The sequence below is a fragment of the Balearica regulorum genome, chromosome 1, assembly GCF_011004875.1.
Source record: "Balearica regulorum gibbericeps isolate bBalReg1 chromosome 1, bBalReg1.pri, whole genome shotgun sequence".
NCBI lineage: Eukaryota > Metazoa > Chordata > Aves > Gruiformes > Gruidae > Balearica > Balearica regulorum.
Genome location: NC_046184.1, coordinates 186,286,025 through 186,308,607, shown reverse-complemented (window position 1 = coordinate 186,308,607; position 22,583 = coordinate 186,286,025). Strand labels below are relative to the sequence as shown.

General features: G+C 41.1%; 1 protein-coding gene across 5 annotated transcripts in view; it reads left to right on the top strand.

The window, feature by feature from the left end:
* The window catches only part of TSC22D1 (TSC22 domain family member 1), a 96,692-nt gene that overhangs the window by 64,563 nt on the left and 9,546 nt on the right, over nucleotides 1-22,583 (top strand). Inside the window, exon 1 of one of the 5 annotated variants that reach the window (XM_075741801.1) lies at nucleotides 16,329-16,384. The exons of the other annotated variants lie outside the window; for them this stretch is intronic. Within the exon in view, the coding sequence (XP_075597916.1) occupies nucleotides 16,344-16,384 (41 nt within the window). The 5' untranslated portion in view covers nucleotides 16,329-16,343. Of the gene's footprint in view, nucleotides 1-16,328; nucleotides 16,385-22,583 lie in introns of those variants that run through there. 5 annotated transcript variants of the gene reach the window in all.

The following is a 22,583-nucleotide window of genomic DNA, read 5'->3' as shown; positions in this document are numbered from 1 at the left end:
ATGTTGTCTTGTCTTACGAGCTCTCATGCTGCTGGGCTAAGTAAACTAGCAATAGTTTCCATTAATGCTTGACCTGGCAATGTGTATGTTCTGCCCCTTCAGAAGGAAGGCCAACTTAACTAACAAAACAGTGCTGACATCACTTTTATACTAGTGATGCTTTTGGCAGTTGAAGAATAAGTCTTTGCCATGTTGGCTGATGCTCTGTTAAAACAAACAAACAGAAAAAACAAGGAAGGAAAAAACGAAAAAAACAATACCTTAAAGTGTTTGGGTGTGCATAAAAAGGAAAAACACTGAATTACATATTCACCAGCACTGGTGGAATACTCTATATTTTTTTTATAAAGAAACATTTTCAAAAATAATAAAATCTGATTTTAAAAACTATATTCTAGCAGTAAGAAGTCTTGGAAATTAAGACTGTCTGATATCTCTGTTCTGACATACCAACCTCACTTGTGTGCCTATGTCACACACAATTGTGTGTATTTTCTTAAGCTGGGGTTGGCAAGGACTTGGTCTTTTCCTCATAGTTTCCCTGGGAATAGCAGCTGAATTTGAGTGCACAACGTCTTTCTGTGCTAGTATTTGCTCAGAGGTAACTGCCAGCGAGCAAAGTCGGATTGAATTGGGGGTGAGAGTGCAATGACCCTTTGGCATCTTCAGTTAAAACAACTTTGGATTTTTCTTTTTCCTGTCATATGCTGCAAGGCTGGCACAATGGATAAGGGTCATTTCGCAATCAAGCTGCAGTGCTGTGAACACGTGTTTGTTGTGGGTAAGCTAATGACCTCCTAGCAATGGAAATTTAGGGGAGTTTTTAGGAAGACACCTGAGGGAATCTAGTAATCCAATTAATAGAAGGATTACTTTAATCTGTGAAGCGACATTGGCTTTACTGTTGGGAAAGGAGAAGGATTTTTTAAATAAATTGTCACTTCAGTGTTTTGCAAGGGGGGAAAAAAAAGTCTTAATTTATGGAGGCATAATGTGAAATGCCTTTTTTTTTTTTAAGCGTGGATGTTCTGATGCCACTAGTAACTTACTACCCTTATCTGTGGCTTTGCTGATCAGAGAGCTGAAGGAAGGCAGGGTGTTGTTTTATCTTAACTTGACTTGGCAAGTGTGGTGCATGCCAGCCTATCTGCTCTGGCGTTTGGGAGGGTAACTCTCCCAAGAAAAACACAGCGTGCTCCGTGTCCGGTTCAGATCACTGTCTCTTTCTGCCCCCATTCACAAGCAGGGTCCAGCAATCAAAGCTGCGTTGGCTTCCTGTACATGGAGCATGGGGAAGATTTATCTGGGCTTCTGCATGCACGTAGCCTTAAATATTTACTCAGCGGGAAAACCAACACAGGTTTTGGCCCTGAGCTCTTTTTAGACCTGAAAGTGTAGTGAGTGACTCTGATGGATGTCCTGGGGAAGGGGCTGGCTGGCAGGGTTGGTACTTTGTCCTGGAGGCACCCTCTTTCTTGGGCAGTCAATGAGGGGACATGCTGATGGGAAACTGGCCCAGGGCAAAGATTTACTCTCTCAGGTTTTCTCTAGGACTGTGAGCTTCCCCTCGGCACATTCTCTGAAGTACAGAAAATTACTAGGGGAGGATGTAAAAACAGTTAGGAGATGTGTGGTCCGGGCCTGGGGGGGGGATGCACAGCAGCTGGGGACAGATGTACCCAGCGGGTCCCAGTTTCCCATCTCTGGGGTGTGCTCCGTCGTGATCTAGAACTGCTTTTCCCTGTAAGTCAGGTTTTGTCTGCAGCACCTCTTGAGTGCTGTCGCTGGGGTTGGATGCTCCTATTTATACACCTGACCTCTGTGTAAAAAGATGTACTTCTGTGCCCTTCCCTTTTAGCCATTATCTGTAAATGCAGCTGAATTGGCCTGTTATGTCTCGGTTTTCAGACTGTTTTCAGGGAGATAAAACAGTTTTCTGGAGGACCGAAGGAGAGCTTGAACTGCTGCATCCCATTCTATTTGGGTATCTCGTGATTATTATTTCTTTTATAGCAAGTTTTCCGTGGCTGTAAGAGCGGCTTCGAGCCCGCAGGTCCCCGCAGAGGGACTCTCCGCAGGCGGTGTGGGGCTGCGGGGACCCCGGAGCCCGGGCGAGCCGCCCTGCCGCGGCGGCCGGGCACGTAGCGCTCCCTGGCGGCCGCGGCGGGGCCCCGGGCGGGCCGGCGGCGGGGCCGCCTTCCCCGCGGCTGGGCGGGCTCTCCCGGCGGCACCTCACCGCCCCCGGGAGGGATATTCCCCCCCCCCCCCCGCCCAAATCCGTAGCTGTGCAGAGAGTAGGTGGAAGCCCGGTACAGAAGAGTGAGGAGGGGCGGGTGGCAATACTCTCCCTCCGCGGAGGGTCCCACCGGCGGCGGGGAGCGCGGCTTCCCTCCGTTCCCTCCGGCAGTGGCCACGAGGTGGCGTGGTTGGGTTGCTGCTGCCTCCTTTTGCTCGTAAGCTGTTGGCATTGGGTGTCTTTAAATGAACGGTGTTAGGAGTGAAGCCACGTCTTGGCCATAGAGTTTGCTTCTCTAAATTTTGTCAAGTTAATGTGAGCGGGGTTACCCTGTTTAACGGAAGTGGTGCTTGTGTGGAAGCAGGGTCCGCGAGAATCATGAGAAACTGTTGATAACTTGAGGTTTTCCCTCAGTGGAAGTTTGCTCTCAGGAGTTCAGCTACACTGAATGCAGTATCAGAGCAAAGGCCTTTCAAAGGGGAAGAAGGTCAAATCCTCATTTCCTTGAAAAAAGGCAATGGAGTTCAGTGTTGACAGTGCAGAGTAAACAAAATGGGCAGGATATAAGGAATTTGCAAGATGTTAATGTTCTGAACTATTGATTTGGGTTTTTCTCTTAAGTAGTTTGTTTCACTAGAAGCAGCATTCAATTTGAAGACCACTTGATAGCCAGTGAAAACCAGAATGCCTTTGGTCAAGAATAACTTGTCTGCATGTACTGGTAGTCAAACACAGCTGTATCTGCATTGACCAACAGAGTTAAACTTAGTGGTGAGTAGCAGGTCAGGGGAAGGAACAGTGATGCTCTGCTGTCATTTACAAGGATGTAAACTGTGCTATGTTCAGGTATGACATTTGCGAAATGTTACTGACAGTAAGTTAGGGGGAGCTTTATACTGACCTTATATATGGGCTTCTGTGGGGGTTGATGGAAGTAGCTAATAGAATTCAGTTTGTTTTTCCTGGCACCAAATCTGGCTGTTTTGCACTTAAGTATGGCGATGATTATTTCACCACCTTATGGATTGATTCTGCAGAGTCCTGGTTATTTAAACTTCATTGCTATTCAGCTTTTAACTTGGAAGATGTTGAGAGCTAGACTTCTAGGGAGAAGTCATCATTAGGGGCTTGCCTGACTTCTGCAAGCCAGCTGTGTACCTCTGACCAGAGCAGTGGCTGTCTCCCCAAGCCCACACACGGCAACAGGAGGGAAGCATCAAAGGAAGGAAAGGCAGAAGAAGCTTCAAAGCTGCCAAGGCTCGGTTATGTTCAGCTGAGGCTGCAGTGTGAGTAATGTAGTGTATTGGAACAGAGGTCACTCAGGTATGGTACTTTCAAGGCATCCTTAACTATTGTTGTGGATGAATAACTCCCAAATTGTATGATCATAGAATTGTTAATCATAGAATCCCATGATGTTTGGGACAAAAATAGCAAGTGGTCTATACCTGTACTTACACTTTATATCTTTCTTGTTCAGGTTTCCAGTTGTGAACAGGGAGGCTTTTCTGTCTTAGCGTGAGTGCAAAAGTTAATGCCGCATATAGGGAGCCCCCCGGGGCAGGGTCGGTATGGATGATGTTGAGCAGCAAGACCAGGGACTTTCTGTTTACACAACCATAGTGCACTTCTGATTCCTATTTTTGTGTGCAGCGTGCTGTATGGGAACTTTAAGAGCAGGCATGACCTCTTTGGTTTTCCTCAAATGTTACGTACGTTGTCAAAAGATAGTTTTGCTTGTTCGGTTTTTTTTAAAGTTGCATTGCTTTTTTAGGAGCCTGTTTCTAGTGCTGATATCAGTGGTAGTTTCACCTTGCTATAAAATTAAGTTGATGCAGAAGTAAAGAATAAGAAAACCAGAAAAAGTTCAGTTTTGTGGATTTAGAGGAGTGTTTGTAGCAAAAATGGATGGTTTATCTTTTGTGGTTGTTGTATGGAGGAGATGTATGAGTGTTTTATGGGCAGCTGAGCTATTATACAACAGGGGCCTTTAAGAAAAAAGCAGCCACCTAACTGGTGAATGAAGGGGGTCTCAAGTCAGTGTGAGTAACCACTTGTTTTAAAAAACAAAATGTGCTGTGTGGAATACCTTTTAATTCTAGTAAAACCTTGCTTTTATGCATGAGCATAATCAGCAATTTGAGACTGAAAACTATGTAATTTTCTCTTAATTCAGGTTGGCAAGAAAATAAAGACAAGTGATAAAACAGAATTAAGACTATAATATTCCAGTTTCTTCAGATAACTTGCTGTGCAGTTGAACAGCTATTCTTGAGAGCAATGGGAGTTGGTAGATTCTGAGCACTTTTTTGGATCTGTTAAGCTGAATGTAAAAATATCTGAACCTAAAATGGTTTAGAGTTAGTCTGTGCAGTTTAGGATAATATATAATGATTGATTTTGTTGGGGTTTTTTCCCCTGTTACCTTTTGTTTTGTTAAAGATGCCACACTGATCTTTTTTTTTTTGTATGTGCTCTGGATCTCAGCTTTCCTTAGTGTGGTATGCTAGAAAAAACAATTTTTCTCCATTCTCTACAGAGAGCCGTAGCTCAGATGAATTATACATGCTTGACACCCATTGCCCTCATCCTCTATCCATCTTCTTGCACTTTGCTTGTGCTTGGAACTTGATTGCTAACTGTGTTGTCTGGGTGGGGGAAGAACACCTGTATGTGCCAGTCTACTAAACCAAAGGGAAAAGGACCAGAAGGGACAGAAAAAAGAATACAGGAGGGGTAGATGTGCTCAGAAGCCAGGAGAATGAAGCAGAGGAACAAAAAAAGGTGCTATTAAGCTCCTTCACAATAAGGGACACCAGCTTGAGTAACCTTGCGAAGTCAGCGTGCCATTAGGCACTGTGCATAATGGCTTTTAGCTACCAGGATTCTCTTAGTCCACTGAATTTATTTTTTTGTTTGTGGTTGGTTTGTTTTATGAGCTTCCCTTTTAGAGTTTGGCTTATGCTGGTCACTGGAAAATTGCTTTATAAGAGGGGATGGTATTTATAAAGGCTAACTTTAGTGCAGGAGATTGTGTTGGACTGCTTCTGTGATTAGTGGAGAGAAAGACAGGGACAGTGGGGCTTAGGCTGAGTACTACCCTCTACACATCTAACCTTGTCTACACTGAAGTGAGCTTTGGGAAGCACCTCTTGATGTTCAATATGTGAATTACTTTCAGTAAGATTGCAAGCAGACTCTTTTTAACCATGTGCTTATCTTGAAGGGCTCCTTTGAATGGACCAGACAGTGTCACAGGTGACAAATCCATGGCTTAACCATATTTTTTTTGAATAAAATAATTGGATAATGCTATATCTGTGTCAATACCTCTTTGCTCCTAGGCGCAGATGATTCAGTCACTTCTCAAGTAACCTGGAAGTAACAGACTTCATGTTATTGTACTTGCTGTTGTGTATCTCTTAATATGGTAGCTTTGATTATAACTTAGCTTTTTTCCTCTTTTTTTGCTGTCATTTCTGCCTGCCTGCTTATCTTCTTTGGAATGTGGTTCTTCAACTGTTCTGATAAACTTGGCACAGGTAAATATCAATCTGTTTGTATTTACTGAGCATGCCTTCCACTTGGCAGTGTGCGATGAATCTTTAATCAGACATGCTATACGCTTAGCTGTAGACTGGGAAAGGGAAATCCTACTGCAATGATGGGTATCATTGGAAAAGATGATTAGCCAGGAAAATGGCCTCAATGTTTTCTTCCTTATCTGCTTTTATTATTCCCTACCTCCCTCCCCCCCAAAATAAACCCAAACCCAACAACCCACACCACAAAAAACAACAACAAAACATAGATAGACAATAATAGCAAAAAAAAATTCACGTTTGCTTTTTGGTGGTAGCACATCCTGTCTGGTGTTTCCTGAAGAGTTTGTGCTGATAGAGGAGTTGGCACGTGTGTGTGTAAGGAAGGGCAAAGCAGCCTAGAATGAATAATATTTATATATTCTCCGTCTTCTCCCCTCTGCCAGTCACTGGTTTCTGCCCTCCCTTTTATATTGTTCACATGATGTAGCAGGTATTTTTTGTTGCCATCAGATCCAATACAAATGAGAAGGCAAGAACATGTGGGCAGGATGAAGTAGGAGAACCTTTCATGGCAATTAGTTGGAGCCCTTTGTGAAATACAGTAGTGGAATATCTGTAATGGAGCGAGAGGAAAAGAATGTTATTTAACTTGTGTTGTTAGCTGCATTCATGCCTTTTATTAAAACGTGGAAAGTTCAGCCTTTGTCAATGGAAAGCCTGTTGCTGTGAATGCCTGAGCAGATTACTTACATCTTTGGACTTGACTTAGTATGTATGTACCAATAGGGATCACCACAAATGTTTAATGGGATATTGAACTGTTCACTGAAGGAGAGAGTAATAAACCTTGATTTTTTTTTTTAAATTTTTTTCAGGCACCTTAGAAATAAGAAGTCTTGGTTCTTATAACTTGATAAATTGATACTCAGAAGCCAGAAGTACAGAAATTTCTTGGAATACACTTAGAACCCATCATCCTTACTGCTTCTGATACATTTTTTCAGTGAACAATATGAAGTGTTAGCCATTATTAACTACAGGTGAAATGCAGATAGGTCAATAAACTAGTTTTGTGTCCGTCTGTCCTCCCCACTCAAATGCCTGCTCACTCTCTTTTCTTTCCTCCCTGTGCTCTGAAGAGGAGTGAAAATAGCACTGTGGTGTTTAGAGCTTGCACAGAGTGCCTTGCTCTTAAAAATCCCTGTGCTTGTTGTGACCCAATTGGTTGTGGTCCTAGAAAGACAGGTGTAGGCTGGCTTTTTGCTTTTAATCACTGCACCATTTAAGCCACATCTACTGAAAAGCAGCTGCTGTACTGGTGAAAGCAAGGGCTGCCGGTGTGAACTGCAGTGCTCCTGGCAGGAGAAATTGCACGGTGGAGAGGCTTTTGTGCATGGCTACAAAACGCAGGGCAGCATGATTTGGGGCTGAGTTATTTTGGAATGAGCTACTCTAGCATTGCCACCTTAACCCTTTCCTGTGGGGTAAGCTGAGCCACGTACATATCTTGGCTAACAGTTGTTTTACTTCTGGTACCTTAGGATAAAGTGTTTCTCTAGTATGTTGTATTTGGTAGTCAGGAGAGAGTTGTCATAGGCTGGATGTTTCTGCTCACTTAGAGAAGAGAGATTGAGAGTTTGAAACTTCTTTTTATTTTTCCTTGTTTCCTCTTTTCCAAAAGCTGTCATCATAAGACAATGATGTCATGGCATTAGGTAATGAATCAGAGGGCTGATCTGCCAAGTGAAATTGCAGGGCTTTGGCAGCTGCTTGCTGTAGATTTAGTTTCTTAATGCTTTCCTTCCTATATTTCTTTTCCCAGAAAAATCGGCAATTTCCAGAAATGTTCTTTCTGGTTTTCAGATGTTGTATTAAATGTACCAAAAAAACCACCCCATCTGCTGTTACCTTTCTTCTGGATATTTTTAGCCCATAATTTCTTTATCCTCTTCACTCCCTCATGCAGTTCCTGACCCTTCTCTCTGTAATGCCTTGCTGTCCTTGCTATTTTTTCCAACTACTCTTTCTGCCTGTTCCTTCCCTGCTTCCACTGGCCTTTTTATTTCTTTTCTATTCTCCTTATTGTTATATCTTTCTTTAGTTCACTGATCTGGTTTTTTTTCTAGTTTCCAAATCTGTAGTTAGATGGTTTTCCTATGAATCTGTTACCTAATATTTAATTTCATTATAAATACATTTCTCATTCTTTGTTAATATCGTGTATATAAAAATAATTTCTCTTCCTCTGAGAGATACAGTAATACTCTTCCAAACCTCTATTTTGGTCTCCCAAATAACCTCCATCACTTTTACTTACCTGATTAGAGCAATTAATTTCAAGAAAATGACTGATAATTACTGGTTGTGGAACAGAAGTCCCAATTTCTGATTTGAAAGATGGGCATTTCAGCACATCTGCAGTGTTGTCAGTTCTGTGCTCCTTACTGATAAGGGAAGAAATGAAAATAGTCAGAAGGTCTCTGAAGAAAAATGCTTAGTCAGAAGCAGCTAATTTCAGAATTGCTTGCTGTTGTTACATAGCCAGATAAGAAAATTGAAGGTTGTGACTTTCAGTCTTTTATGAAATAAACATTACCAAACACATTCAATTTAGAAGAATACCAGCATAGATGCAGCATGAGAGCTGTGCAAGGATTAAGTGTTCACAGTAAAAATAACAAAGTATAGGGTAAGTGCTATCTTCTAATGCCTGCTAAAGAAACTAATGCTTCATGTTAGGGTATTGTTGACACTTGAACTAATGTTGCTTAATCGTTCATAGTAAGCCACTGATGGAATGCATTGCAGGGAAAAAAAATTTACAGAATCTGTGGCTTAAAATGGTAAAGTACTTAGTTTGCTACCTGCAGTGTTATTTTCTTGTTGCTATTTTCCTGTCAAACCTCTTTATGCACTTGTCTATGTTCACAGAACCATATTTGAGTTTCGCAAGACCGTGAGGTTATTTATGTGAGAATGGATTATGCACAAAATACTTGTTGGACCCTGAAGTTTCAGTTTCAGCAGGGAGTTACACCCTTCTTCCTTCAGCGTGCCCAGCGCCCGCATTGCGCTGCTTGTGGGAGTTCCTGCTGCAATACCCCATGGTCCAGGAGCCAAGTGCTCAGGCCTGGTGAAGTGGCCTTGCAGTGGGTTCCTGGAGGGCTTTATTCTGGTTTAAACATCAGAGAATAGCTTTTTTTTTTTTGCTAGATCTCACCTTGCAGAGTGTCTGGCCCAAATGAATAAGAGAATTAGGATAGCGAAGTGTTGCTCCCTCCATGGGAAAATATTAGGCATGGCAGAGAAACCTAGTCTCTCTGGTCTCCATAGCTTGCTTTAGAGCATTGAAGGTTGTGTTGCAACTGCTGTGCTCGCAGTACCAAAGGAGTTTGGTTATTCCTGTATGAATCTGTGCTTGTGTAGTGTCTCACAGGTGATGCTGCATTGTTCTACTACTTGTCTCCTTTTTGAAACAGGTTGACTTCTTAAAAATAAGATACTAGCCTCATGGAGTCCAAAGCTTTTTTGGGCCTGAAGTGCTGCTGGAGTGTAGGCTGCTCTCTGGAAACTGAAATAAAGGAAAAACCTGAGGGGAGAGAGCTGTAGAGTTAAACTCTTCCTATCTTGATAATGGTTAGAACTACATTGTTGTAAATCTTTAACTTATTCCTTTAATATGGATGTCACCGAATGCCCAAGGAATGTCACCTGTAACTTAGTCTGATAAAGTTCCCATATTACTACAGAGTTTCTGGTATCCAGGAGTAGCTGTAACTGGTTCCTGTTAGGCCAAATCCAGTGATGAGACTCAGTTTGGAGGTTTGGGCAGGATGCAGATTTGTTTTGGAATTGTTCTGTGGAGGTTTTGGATGGCCCTCCTCAATCGGAAGGCTTGTGAGTGCTGCATTTGTCTGTTGAAATTAATTTACCCTTAACTGTGAGGTTCCATTTCATGGATTATATGACTGGCAATTTCATAGTCCTCTCAAGTTTTTATCTTGCATGCATAGGTAAAGAAAATCCCAATGCAACCAAACGCGTGTGGGGATGTGTATGTGGTTCCTTCCCCTCCAGTCTAGCTGAATGTGTGTAAATCCTTCATTGCTAATTTTGTATTCAGCTGATGTAACATGCAAAATAAATTGACAATCCCTTGCAGCAAAAAAATGCTGAGCTGCTGTTATTGTGCTGTGTCAGTCCATGTTAATCAGGCTCCTTGTTAATCAGAGATTCTGCTGGTTTGGATTTCACAGGTGCTATGGTGAAGGAAAGGAACACTTGCTTTAGACTAGGATAACATAGCATAGCCAGGGTAAAGAGATGCCTTACCTGTAGAAGAGATACTCGGCTTGTCTCCTGTAGGCTTAATCTGATTTTACTGATCTCCACAAGCAGCAGTAACCCGTAAATATTCTCATTGGTACTGAATATGTATTGCCAGTGTTCATAATTACTTCTGCCCAAGATATTTTACTCAATTTTTTTAACCATGTTTCTTTGTCCTGATACTAACATTGTTCCACAGCTTGAATAAGCTTTGAGGAGGTTTGTTCTTCTGTATGATCGAATGCTAGAAGTTCAGCGACTTCCAGTTAGTGGAATGTAAAGCATTCACTTGCAGATGACTCACTGTGGTTCTTGGAGAAGACTGACTCTCTGTAGCTGCTTCTTCATGCTTGTGGTGCCTTCCAAGTGTTCCTTATGTGTGTTTTTAAATCAGGCCTGCTCTAGAGATTCAAATTCATATCTCTTTAGCAGCCAGGGTGGTCGATGCTTTCTATTTTGGTAGTTTGAAAACTGTCTTTTCCCTGGGTAATTAACTCAGAAGTAATCAACAGGAGTTTTACAAAGTCCCAGAACTGTGATATAAGTAATTTCTTTAAAAGAAAACAACTGGACCAGTTCTTGGAAGAAAATTCGCTTGAATTATTAGACAGTAAGTTATCCCTTCTTGTGCAGGAACTCCTCAAGCTGCTGGTTGCTGACAGATAGGAGGATATTGTAGGAAGGTTGTGTTTATCTGCCTGCCTTTTTTGGGTTCTCCCCCAGGCCTCTGCCTCTGGCCATGTCTAGAGGTGGCTCCTGGGCTACGTCGGTGTTTCAGACCCAGTAAGATCTTTCCTATATGTGTTTCCGGATCTTTCACACAGGGAGGATTTTTTTTATAGATATATAGTGGTACCAAGATGAAAATAAAAATTAAGTGTAAAACAACAGGCTAATTCTGTGCAATCGTAAAGCTTATCTTTGTGTACCTTACATATCGCTTGGTGATGACTATGAAGGATGTATAAGAATATTCCTCAGATGTTCAATTAGAATGTTAATACCTAAAGGCACATTTCTCTTTTCAGTTGTTGATGGACTGAAATAAAGCTGTCTTCTCTAACAGAACTTCATTACATCTGTTCAAATTATGAGGATAACGAAGGTACACCAGTGACTTCTGCTGCTAACATTTGGGAATGAGATGCTTCCCAACTTGGCATCCACGCGCTTGTCTTTCACGTCAGTGCTTTGGTTTTCGTTATGGTACAGATTTCTTTGTACGGCTTTTTGTTCTTTTTACCTCTTCCTGTTGTCAGTTTTATTTCCTTTAATAATCCAGCATGCCTTTCCTCACTGATGAATTCTAATGAATATTTTCTGAAGTCAGATTTGGGGTTTGTGTGCTGCTGTCACTGACTAGCAGCCTTGCAAAACACTGTGCCAAAGTACTCCGTAAAGATTGATTTAAGATGGGGGGGGGGGGAAACAAAGCATTAAACCCCTCATAAGTTATGATGCAAGTGGTGTCTGGAGCATCTCCTGTAACAGTCAGCACTGTGACTTCGTATAAATGTTTGTTTGCTGTTTCTGAACCCCTAAAGTAGTAGTCCTAGAGATTGTGCTGTAATCACAAAACAGACTTTGGAAATCCTGAGTACTGGTGGCTTATGAATCTCAGATCACTATTTTAGTAATTTTTTTAACTCTTAAATATCTTAAGGATTGCATGTTTGTAACTTTAAAGCTTTCAGAAAAGCTTGAATGTTTGTCTGGTATATTTTCTGCTTTGTCAAGCACTTGTAGCACATCAAAATTTTAAATTTATTCTTAGTTTGTTGCATCACATCAAAATTGACATTGTTACCATAGGGCTTTTTATGTCTATAGTCTCAAGGTTGGCTTGTGCTTTACTTTCTGCTTTTTCCTATGGTAAAGTCTGGATTTTTCAAGCTGTCTCTGAAGTCCTCTATAGTATGTGGAAAATGAACCTGCTAAACGTTTACCCCATGAAGGTATGGCAGCTAACTCAGTGATGTGTGACATGCTCAGGAATTTGTGCTCAAGTGCTGCACTTCTCTCAGACTGACATAAACAGTAAATTCTGTTGGCTAGATGCCAGATTCATTCACTTACCAGGTTAAATCCAAACTTGGGCTGATGGTATTTTTTTTTTTTTTAAAGCAAAACTGTCAGGGAGTACTGCAAGTTAAGTATCTCGAAATATGCTCCCTCCTCCCTTTTGGGCATAAGAACTATGGGGGGGAACCTAGGTACCCTGATGCCATCATGCATGAAATCTTGTTGTTTTTTGTTTTATTAAATGCTAAAACTTACCCGTATCTGACATTCTAGTGTACCCACAGTGATAATTCATCTGTGCACAATCTGTCACTTTATATAACAGCCAGAATGGTTCAGGACAAAGGAAGGAAAGCATAGCTTGGTGCTGAATTCTTGAATGTGACAGGAGAAGAAAGAAGATCCTTGTACTTCAGGCATTTTTCAGTTGCAGCTAGAGGCTATTTTTCAAAGCAGTAAAAATGTTCCATCGTTTAGTTAATCCAGTTGACTTACAATTTCTTTGTGGTTTCTATTACCTGTAAGTTGTTGACCTTCACATAACTGAACAATACTTCTAATTACTTGACTGCATTGCAACCAGAATTGGCAAATTCATGGGAATGCTTATGAGAAAAATCATGTGCTTATTGGAATAGCTGCCTCTACAGTAGTTACGTTTTAACATTTAATTTGATTTCAGTCTGCGAACTGACAAAGCAAATCCTTTCCTGTTTTTCATGAAGGTGATAAATGGAACTGATAAAATTCCTCTGGGGCACAAAACCCCCAAATAAAAAGGTCATGAGTTGGAATTATGTGCTTTTAGATCTGTGGTATAGAAACCATTTTACTGGGCATAATTGGAGAATTAGCATCAAATGAAGCCTGTGAGTGTTGCCTTACTGTAAAGTATCACCAGAATTAGGGCTGAAGCATGAGGAAAGGCAATCATTGTTACCAGAGATGGAGCTACCTATGGCTTCTCTTTGTGGGCCCAGCAGTGTACTTGCTTCTCTGCAGAATAAAGCAGCTGAGTATATTCCATAGTCCTGCATCATACATGCGTGTGTGTGTACATATATATATATTTTTGCCTTTCAAACTGACTCTGATGTGACTCCTTTTAATAAGCAGAGCAAATTACAAGGACTTTAGTGTAAACTTGTGAGGAGGATGCTGGAAAGATAACTGGTTTTACAGTATCTTTTTTACTTGTGTGCAGGCATGAGTTGATAGCACAGTTAGTTATTTATCTTTAATAAACTATATTCTGTGCTCAGATTTGTGTCTCAAGAAATTGATCCCCCTCCCATGTAATTTAACATTTAATGATCCTTCTGGCTATAAAGGAAACCCAGATTTAAATCAGAGCAGCGTTGGAACTGAGTGATGTATTGGTCAGGTGTGCACAACTTGCTGGACCTTGTTTTTAACTGTCTTGATGCAGACCCTAGCATGATGGAGCTCCTATTCAGAGGGCATCTTGGAATAAGAAAAGAGAAAGTAAAGACTGTCCATGGGAAAGGTTAAGGTCACCGCTTTCATCCCTTTCCCACTCCAACATACTTCAATGTGTATTCGTTGTTTTAGGCATCCTGGAAAACACCTGTGACCAGTGCATATACTGTATGCACAATTCTGGAGAAAGATTGTCTTCCTAGCTGATGTCAACTAGGATGTGCAGCTTTACAGAGGGGAATACAGACAACAGAGATGGCAAGGAGGATGTTAAAGAGGGTTAGGAGATGGGCAGCTTAAAATCTGAAGCCATCAGCTCTCTTGATCAGTTCTGTGGGATGCAGACTCAGCTGAGCCTGACTGCCTTGGGTCAACTGTGTAGTTTATAGAATGGCCAAGGGAGGCTGTAGGATATGTGATATATAAGATAATGTAACCAAGAGGATTCATTAGGGATTATTATTGTACGAAGTCTCTGACTGTGAAAAGATATTTAAGGATGCCACTCTAATTTCTGTCTTGGTTCAGCTTTCTTGAATTGTTTTTGAGCATTTCTTTTGTCAGCTTGATGTTTTGGCTCTTTAAAATAAGCAACGCTCCTTGCTATAAGTAATATGTCATCTTGAATATCGAAGTTATTCAATAATATTGGGTCAAACTTTCTCATCTTAATTATAGCAATCGACAACTATTGTTCCCTTTGTTCTTAGCTGACTGTTCCTTGAAAGCCTGCTGAAAGTCCACTTTCTTCTACAAATCATTCCCCCTTGCTTTTTTTATATACGTGGTTGTACCATGTTAATCTCCACTTAAAGCTTTCAAGAGTAGCTCTGCTTCCAGGGCAAGTGTCCTTTTCATAGGGCCGTTACACCTGTCTGCTGCTTCTCCAAGGACCAAGATCCTGGGATACAACCGCTCCACCATCTGAGCGGTCTCACCTCCCTGGCTTTTCGATGTGAGGAGAACACTCCAATGAGCCGTGACTGTTACCTGTTTCCATGCTGTGCTGAGGGAGATGGACTTGATGTAATGAGAGAAACATCTATTGTAAAGAATAACTTGTCTGCTTCAATCTCCCTGGTGTGCTTTAAAAGGGACACGATGCTCTGTCTTTACAAGCCAGGTGTACCAGGCTCTGTGAAGACCATTTAGAAATACTCTGCACTGCTTCATAGTAGCTCTAATGCCCAGTTTAAATTATCTGAATTCCCTCTTGGCTCTGGAAATGGGGAACTAATCCCACTGCACCCCTCAGGCCCAGAAAAAAAAATAAAATTACTGCATTATTTCTTTTTGTTTGCTACATGTCTACCTCCTAAGCAAAATACTCCCTTTGTGTGATGGTAGATTTGTTGGTTCTAATAATAAGGATTGGTTTTACACCTCCCTCCCCCAAGCCAGACTTTGATTTTTATCATGTAATACCATCTTCTCTTGCTATCAGTCGCCTTTTCAGTGCTGTGGCAAGGTGCAACAGAAATGCAGCTCAGCAGTAGGTGGCCATGCTCCAAGCCAACTCGTTTGGCTCTTCCAGTTTGTTTCTTTCCTATATAGTCTTACAAGGCAAATCTACTTGAGGAAACACATCTGACATTGCTTTAGCAGTCAGTGGTAAGCCCAAGTAACATTTGCGAGGTTTGATTTTTTTTTTTTGTTTTGTCTCTGCATTTTTATGGCTTGGTCTGGTGGAAATGCCCACGCTCCCCTGTGTGGCGGAGGTTCTTGCACACATACTGCAAGTAGTTGGCTATTTCTATGGTGAGGGGTTATCTCTGGCTCTCCAGCTCGTGTGTAGACTAGGAATGTAAATCTTCCTCACTTCTCTACAGCATACTGTGGGCAGTTAACTTTTGTTCACACCGAAAAACGTTCACCATGATAGAGGAAGGAGTATGTTTACGTTGAAGCAATGTTGGATAATGGTACCTATACAAGTAGGCATGTAGTTACAGGATATAGATGTGCTACAATGCGCCAAAAATTCCTTATGGTGATCTGTGTTTCTGTGAGGAAGAATATGCAAGTTTTGATTGAATTTTGGATTGACACATGAGTTATCTTTATCTGGTCTGCAGAAGACTCTAACCAGATGCATGTCTAACTCTTGTCACCAGTTCTTGTTGTAATAGCAAGACAGGGAGAGGGATTTGCCTGCCTGTGTGAAATATTTTTTGGGATACTGGATACTGTTGGTTCTGTGTCTAATTACAGTTGCTATTAGGCACTAGAACTTTGATTTGAGAAACAGTGCAACTTGGCTGCCTTTGTCCAAGCAGAATTAGCTACCTGTAGCAATTAACATGTGCTTTACAAAAAGTGGGAGCAGGCTGAATCAGCTTGAGAGTTCGCGAATTTGGCACTGCTGAAAGAAGATGCATTTGTTTGAGATTTGAAAAACCTAATCGTGAAGATTTTAATCTCTCTTGATGCTTTATGTAACAGAACACCATGTGGTCTCAGGATATGTAGTGTCGTCACTGTTCGCCCTTCTTGTTTTTGTTGATCATGACCAACCACTATTAAACTTGGCAAACTTTGAATAAAAGCAAGTGGATAATCTTTAACGGGCGAGGCTTTGTGATTCTTGAAAGTGCTGCAGAGTTCAGGACCCGTGGTTAATAGTGGAGTGCTAATGCTAATCTTAGGGCTGCCAAGGACCAAGTTGGTGTTTCTTCTGACCCTCCATCTGGGGGAAACTAATCGGCAGGTACTAGATAGATACATCAATGAAAGTGACACTTCTCCAGAAACAAGGCTCTGACCAAATAACCATGAAAGTGTTATTCTTGGAACTGGAGCAGCATCTGAAGAGGTATTTATAAAGTTTTTAATTTTTAGATGCTTGATTTACTTGTCTTCCTTTTTTTTTATGGTTTCTTACACTGTTTTGTTTGAGCAAGTACTTAAAAATGCTTCTCCTAAATCAAGGTGCTTGGCACTCATTAAAACTATTTCAAGCTTGGTGTATCATACTGGTTGAGAGTACTGTGTCACGCAGAGTGGTTTGCTTATTCATTGAAAATCTACAGTCTTGAAAAATCTTTACTGCAATATTCAAAATAATCCATATTATAAAATGTTTGCCATTACAGTACTTTCTTATTTTCAAAAAAATTTTATTACAGTTATTCCAAATCTTAAGTGATATAATGCTAAACCACAAATGAGAATTCTAACATGATTTGAAACTTACTATCAAACAAGTTCATACTAATTCAAATATTTTTCATACATAGTATATACTATCTTCTGTCTTGTCATATGTTCAAGGAAAAGTTTAGTTAATCAGTCCTGTTAAATGTTTGGGGAGATGTTAAAATACAGCTTAGTCTTCTGCAAGTTACATTTATTAAGCTCCTTTTCCATATAAACAGTGAAATATGAAATATAAGGTTTTGATCTGGTTCCTTTCTAATGTTACAAGAAATAACGAGTAACTCAGTAAATGGGATGAATTATTTTACTGAGTTAAAAATACCTGACAGTGGGGCGGGGAAAAAATGCCCTGAGTCCTCATGTTGCAGAGTTATTGCTCTGTGTACAGAAGACAAATACGCTTCTGTGGGAGGGAGTACAGAATGTGTTCTTCATAACTTCTGATCTCTGAACTGGTGCTTTTGTTATGCCACACCCTTAAAATGCAACCCCCTTGCTCTTATCATACAAATTTTGACAAATAGAGATTAATACATTTCACTTGATATTCTTGTCATGTTATGTTTGTGGCAATGCCTGTGGAGAATAGCTTTCCTCTGTGAATGGTGCCTCTTTTAAGAATATAAATTTGTACACTGGAAAACATTTTTTAAAAACTCACTTAATTTCTTCAGTGACCAACAGTTTCTGAAAACACACTTGAACTTTCAAATGAGTGTTAAGAATTATACTAAATTAATTCATCTCACTGCCTAAGGAACCGGTGTAATGGAAATCTTTTATAATAGCAATTACAAGATAAAGACAACAGGTATGTTATACTTGATCAGTGTGTGTATACAAACATTGACCTGTGTCATATAATGCTGAATAAGAAAGGTAGTATTGAGAAGACTGTTTCCTACCAGGAACCAATCTATTCCACAAAATGTATAATGAAAAAAGAGTGATGGAATAGATGCGGTGTTTTCTTTAACCTTTCTACATTATTAAGAGGTTTTCCTAGAACTGGTTTTTTTTTTTACTGATACACATAGTAGCATGATATAGCACCTTTACTCATAAACCAAAATCTGCATCTGTTAAGACTATACAGAAAATTTGGGTGATTTCTCCTGTATTCTTATTCAGCAAGCTACTTCCTGTTTACTTCTCGTTTGCTTTTGTTTCATCTAGTTTCTCTTGCAGAGACACTGGTTTTGGTCTAGTTGTTTTTCTGTGAGTTAAGACTGGCAGGCTGTCATGTCACCATAAACTGCAAAAGAAGGAGAAACCTTAATCTCTCTTGCAGCTGTTCTTGGCTAATGGTTGTATTTTCTTTCCAAAACCGACCCTACTGAATGCGTGGGCCAAATCCAGAGAAGGATTTGGCTTTCTCCAGGTTAGACACAGAATCTCTCTTGAGAGTGAGCGCGGTTGTATGTGGCTTTCTGGAGGACAGAAGAATGGTTCCCAGGTCAGGCATCTCATTTAAAACTTTCATGATACTGACACAGTTGGTGGATCTTGTCCCACTTGCAGTCCTTGGTCAAGGGCAGCTTACAGCATACTGAGAAGGGCTTTTAATAAAGTTAAATACTTATACTTTTGAAGTTTGGCTGCCAGAATGAAGTCCAAGATCTAGAATTTAGGGACTGATGCTTTGGAGAAGTGATCCCTAATGTCTGTGAGCTGTTGGGGAGCTGTCTAGCGCTCAGCAGCTGGAAATGGTGATTATGGATATGCAGGAGCTCCTGCCTGTCTTGTAGTCAAGACCACAGACAGGCGGTTGTGTCCACTTGAGATCAGTGTACATCTCTTCTCCATATTCAAACTGAAAGAATGGCATTGTGATGTCCTCCAACCAAGTTGCAAAAAGGAGTATGGAAATGCAGGTGATGTGAGACTGGGGGAGGGGGGAAACCCAAGCTGTTAGATGCTTTAGTCTTTGGTTGTAGCATCAGCTGGAAGAAGGGAGTACTTGGGTGCACCTGCTACCTCTTGGGATCATTAAAGCAGGCTGTAGTTTGTTAAAATCCATGAACAATACTGAAGGGACACAAACTTCTATGTCTTGTGCTATTATATTTAGGTTTTCCCTATCTGAACTTCAGTAATTTCAGGTTGTTTAAAGCATACCTTAGTGAAGGGCATCCAGTCTCTACCCACTATATTTATGAGCTAGTCCTTCTTACTGTTTTTTAAAAGGCAGACTTTAATTCATCATTAGACAAATATTAAATAGATGCACTCTAATACAGCAAATTAAAACAAAAATCTGACAGCCCCTTAAACCTAGTATTTTATCTATTTAAAGGTAACTGTTCATTCTACTTAAATCAGGTCTCAGTTCTTCTGAGGATTTCAAGGATCCTTTCAAGTCCTTTGACATATTTCAGTCTATCAGTAAATTCCCCCAGCCCCAATCTCTGAATCAGTTCAATGGTTCTTTTCTATCTGTTTCAGTTTATCAACAGCTTGTTTTAAAGTGCTGAGTTCTTCAGAAATAGGGCTGAAAAACAGGTTTGGGCAAACTAATTCAAGGCAGGAGCCTGTCTCAGTTGCACCAGTGCTACTCTGTGACTCAGGCATTCACTTACAAATATTTTTGTTTATAGCTGTCATGATTGCTTGTACTTGAACTGCTGATTGATGTTACCTTCTACCTGCCCAGGGCCTCTAAGTAATTAGTAGTAGCTGGAAAGAGTCAGAGAGGAATTCCCCTGTTCTGTACCTTGTGTGGGAGCAGGCAATGCCTCCTTGCATGGGGAGGCTACCTCAGTTGGTTTTTTTTGGGAGAGGTGACTTGTCCCATGTGCTTGGTTGGACACTGCAGCAGTGGTTCCCCGGCTCCACTAGTGGAGCTGGAAGAGGATCTTTAAATCCTGTCTTGCAGCAAGGGCTTTCTCTCCTTCCTGTAACTTCACAGCAGCGTGGCAGCTCACCACGTTGATGCTGTAGAAGAGTGGCCACTGGGCCTCTGGTCTAGCACCCTGTGTGAGAATGAGGAAACGTACCCGGGAGCTGTTTGGGACTCCCATGCATTACTAAGTGGGCTACTAATTTCAGACTTCTGTTTGGTTTTGGGGGGTGTTTGCTTAGTTTTGATTTTTTTTAAGCCACAGAGGTTCAAGGTGTCATGTTAATGACAGGTTTATGGAGGATGAGGTAATTGTTTGCAAGAAGTGTTAGGTGCCTGACACTGTGTGTGTGTGTACACACACACGTGAGCTCAGACCTGGTTTTGTACAACACACTCTTGGAACAGCTAATGAAACATATTTTAGGTGGATATCCACCAGAAAGCAGGCATCAGCAGTGTTAGGGAGTGGACAGGACTGCTTCATAAACAGGATACCACTCATAAATTTAGCCAACTCTGCATAAAGATGATTACCCAGATAACAAGTATGAAATAATGCTCTAATCTTTCCTTTGCAAGTTGTGTATTAAAAGAGTAAGAGTGTATCTTTTGCTGTTTGCAGAATGTCTGGCTCAAGGGTGGCTAAATGTCAGTGGTATCTGCCTAGCGTGGCCACCATGGACCCGACAATCTGAAGGTACTTGCTGTTTATAAGCTAGAAGATGCAGTCCTGTGGAAAATGAGGGTTTTCTACTGCCCAGGGCTCCTTGAGAGGAGCAGTAGGATACTGAGGAAGGCTGAATCCCGGTTGAAGGACAACCAGGACTTTGGGATATACAGGCCTTCTGTAGATGACATGGACCTATGCCAGCCATTTGCAGTCTCTGGCTTAGAAGATGCTCCAGGGACGTGCTCAAAATATGCTGAGCTGGCACATCTGTGTTCTGACTGTTCTTTTTGGTTTGCAGTGTGGCAGGATTACAGGAAAGAAGTGTTGTGCTAAAGTGGATAATACATCTCTGAAGCCATAAGGCACAATCACCTCAGATTAAAATATCTGTCTATAGGTAGTTTTAAAAGCAATTTTTAAGTACAGTCATTTCATAGTCTTACGTAATTGTCAGGTATCTTGCATTCTATTTCAAACCAGTATTGCTTTACAATTTCTTCCTTCAGCAAGGAAAGCTTAGATGTTTTTTACCTGGAGATAATCTGTTGGGATTTCTGTGATTGTGAGTCAGCAGGATTTGTGTCTCAATTCACTGGAGCTATGCCTGGATTAAGAAGCCTGGGAGTACTTTCCCATTCCAGGGTCTAGCTGTACCTGTTTCTCAACACTGTACTGAGGTGAAGCATGGGGATTCCTCTCATATCCTCATTTCCATGGGGGTGGAAGCAGAGGCTGGGCAGGAAATTGTTCAGTAAATGCCTGGCTTGGTGGTTGATAAAGGGGAACAAGACTTTGGGATACACTGCACTGTGCAATAAATCTGGTAAAAACAGTCCTGCATGTTTCTGGAAATTCCCCCCCCCGCCATGCTTCCTGAATGGGTGGAGATATATGGGGTTTGATTTCTAGAAATTAAAGTTTCCATTGACATATAAAAATAACTTTAAATACATTAGAGTGAATTCAGCCTGATAAATAGCACTTATGCTTGGATGGAACAGGTCTTAAATTTTCTCTACATTTATTACAGAGTCAGATGATAAACTGTGGGTTCAGGCACTACTGAAGTAGTGTTTTGACCACTCAGAAATTAGGAAATACAGTATTACAAATTTGTGTAATATGCGTGTATTAGAGCCAGAGGAGTTATTCTGAAAGCCATTCACCTACTTCTTGGTTGATATTGCTGATACGTTTGAAGCCATTTGCCAGTGATTGCGGAGCGACTGCGATTGTAGGAGTATAAATGGACAACTGGGTAGATGTCTGATGTCTTGGTGTATTTGCCAAGGAAGAAAAGTGGCATTGAGCTCTCACCTTACTGTCTTTATTCTACTATGCATGTAACATGTATCACAGTATAAGGCTTTATTATTATTTAACAGAATGCTCTTAAAAATGGTTCTGCACAACAGGGTGGTAACAAGTGATCTGCCATGTCAAAAGCTGAGCAGTGGCAGACCTTCATCTTCATTTGTGGCAGGCTGGATTCCATGTCCTGGGTGCTCCATTCCCACACTGTGGTCTTACCTTACGTTTTGTTTCCGTAACTTTCTCCTTTGATCATCATTGACTGTTGATAATCATTTCCGTAGAAGCTGGATTAAGGAACTTAATTCCAAACTTCCTGAAGATCATAGGATGACGCTGGTTAATTGCAGGGGATTTGGCTTTGTTCCTAGCAAACTTTGAGCTGACTTCTAGTGTGATGTACTTCTGTGGGAAGTACAGGCTTAATTTCAAGTGTTGAATCGAAAAGTGGCCATCAAAGGGAAAATGATATTCAGTGAGAAGTGTAGGCTAGCTGTTAGGCCATATAAATAATTTCTTAAGTGTGACTAAATTATTAGCTGATCCAAGATTTTCAATATAGTTTTCAAGGGGAACTATTAGAAAAAGGGGAAGAGGTGGGAAAAGAGGAAGGAAAGGATTAAGTGGTTTTTGGTTTTTTTTTTTTAAAAGCATAACGGGCATAGGCTTTACAGGGGACTGGGGACAGGCGAAATGGATGGACCTAGGGTCCTCTATTCCCCCCTTTCACAATTAGCACCAGTAAGACGTAGTACTCCATGTGACTTGGTGTGACTCTCCACAGCCTGAAGGAAATAGAAGATACTGAGAGTTTAAAAAATAAGGCCTTTCTCAGTTCCAGGTTAAACTGGCAGGTTTTTAATTTGATGACTAAATCCCAGTGTGCTATCAAGGTGGAGTTGGTGGGTGTCAGCCACTGTCCCAGAGTGCCTCCTGGGTTGTTGACCCCCTGGGTCAGAGATGCTGTTTAATATAGAGAACTTCAGCTTTCCAAATGCTGGTTGTGTGACTGTGCCAAACCACTTCCTGTAC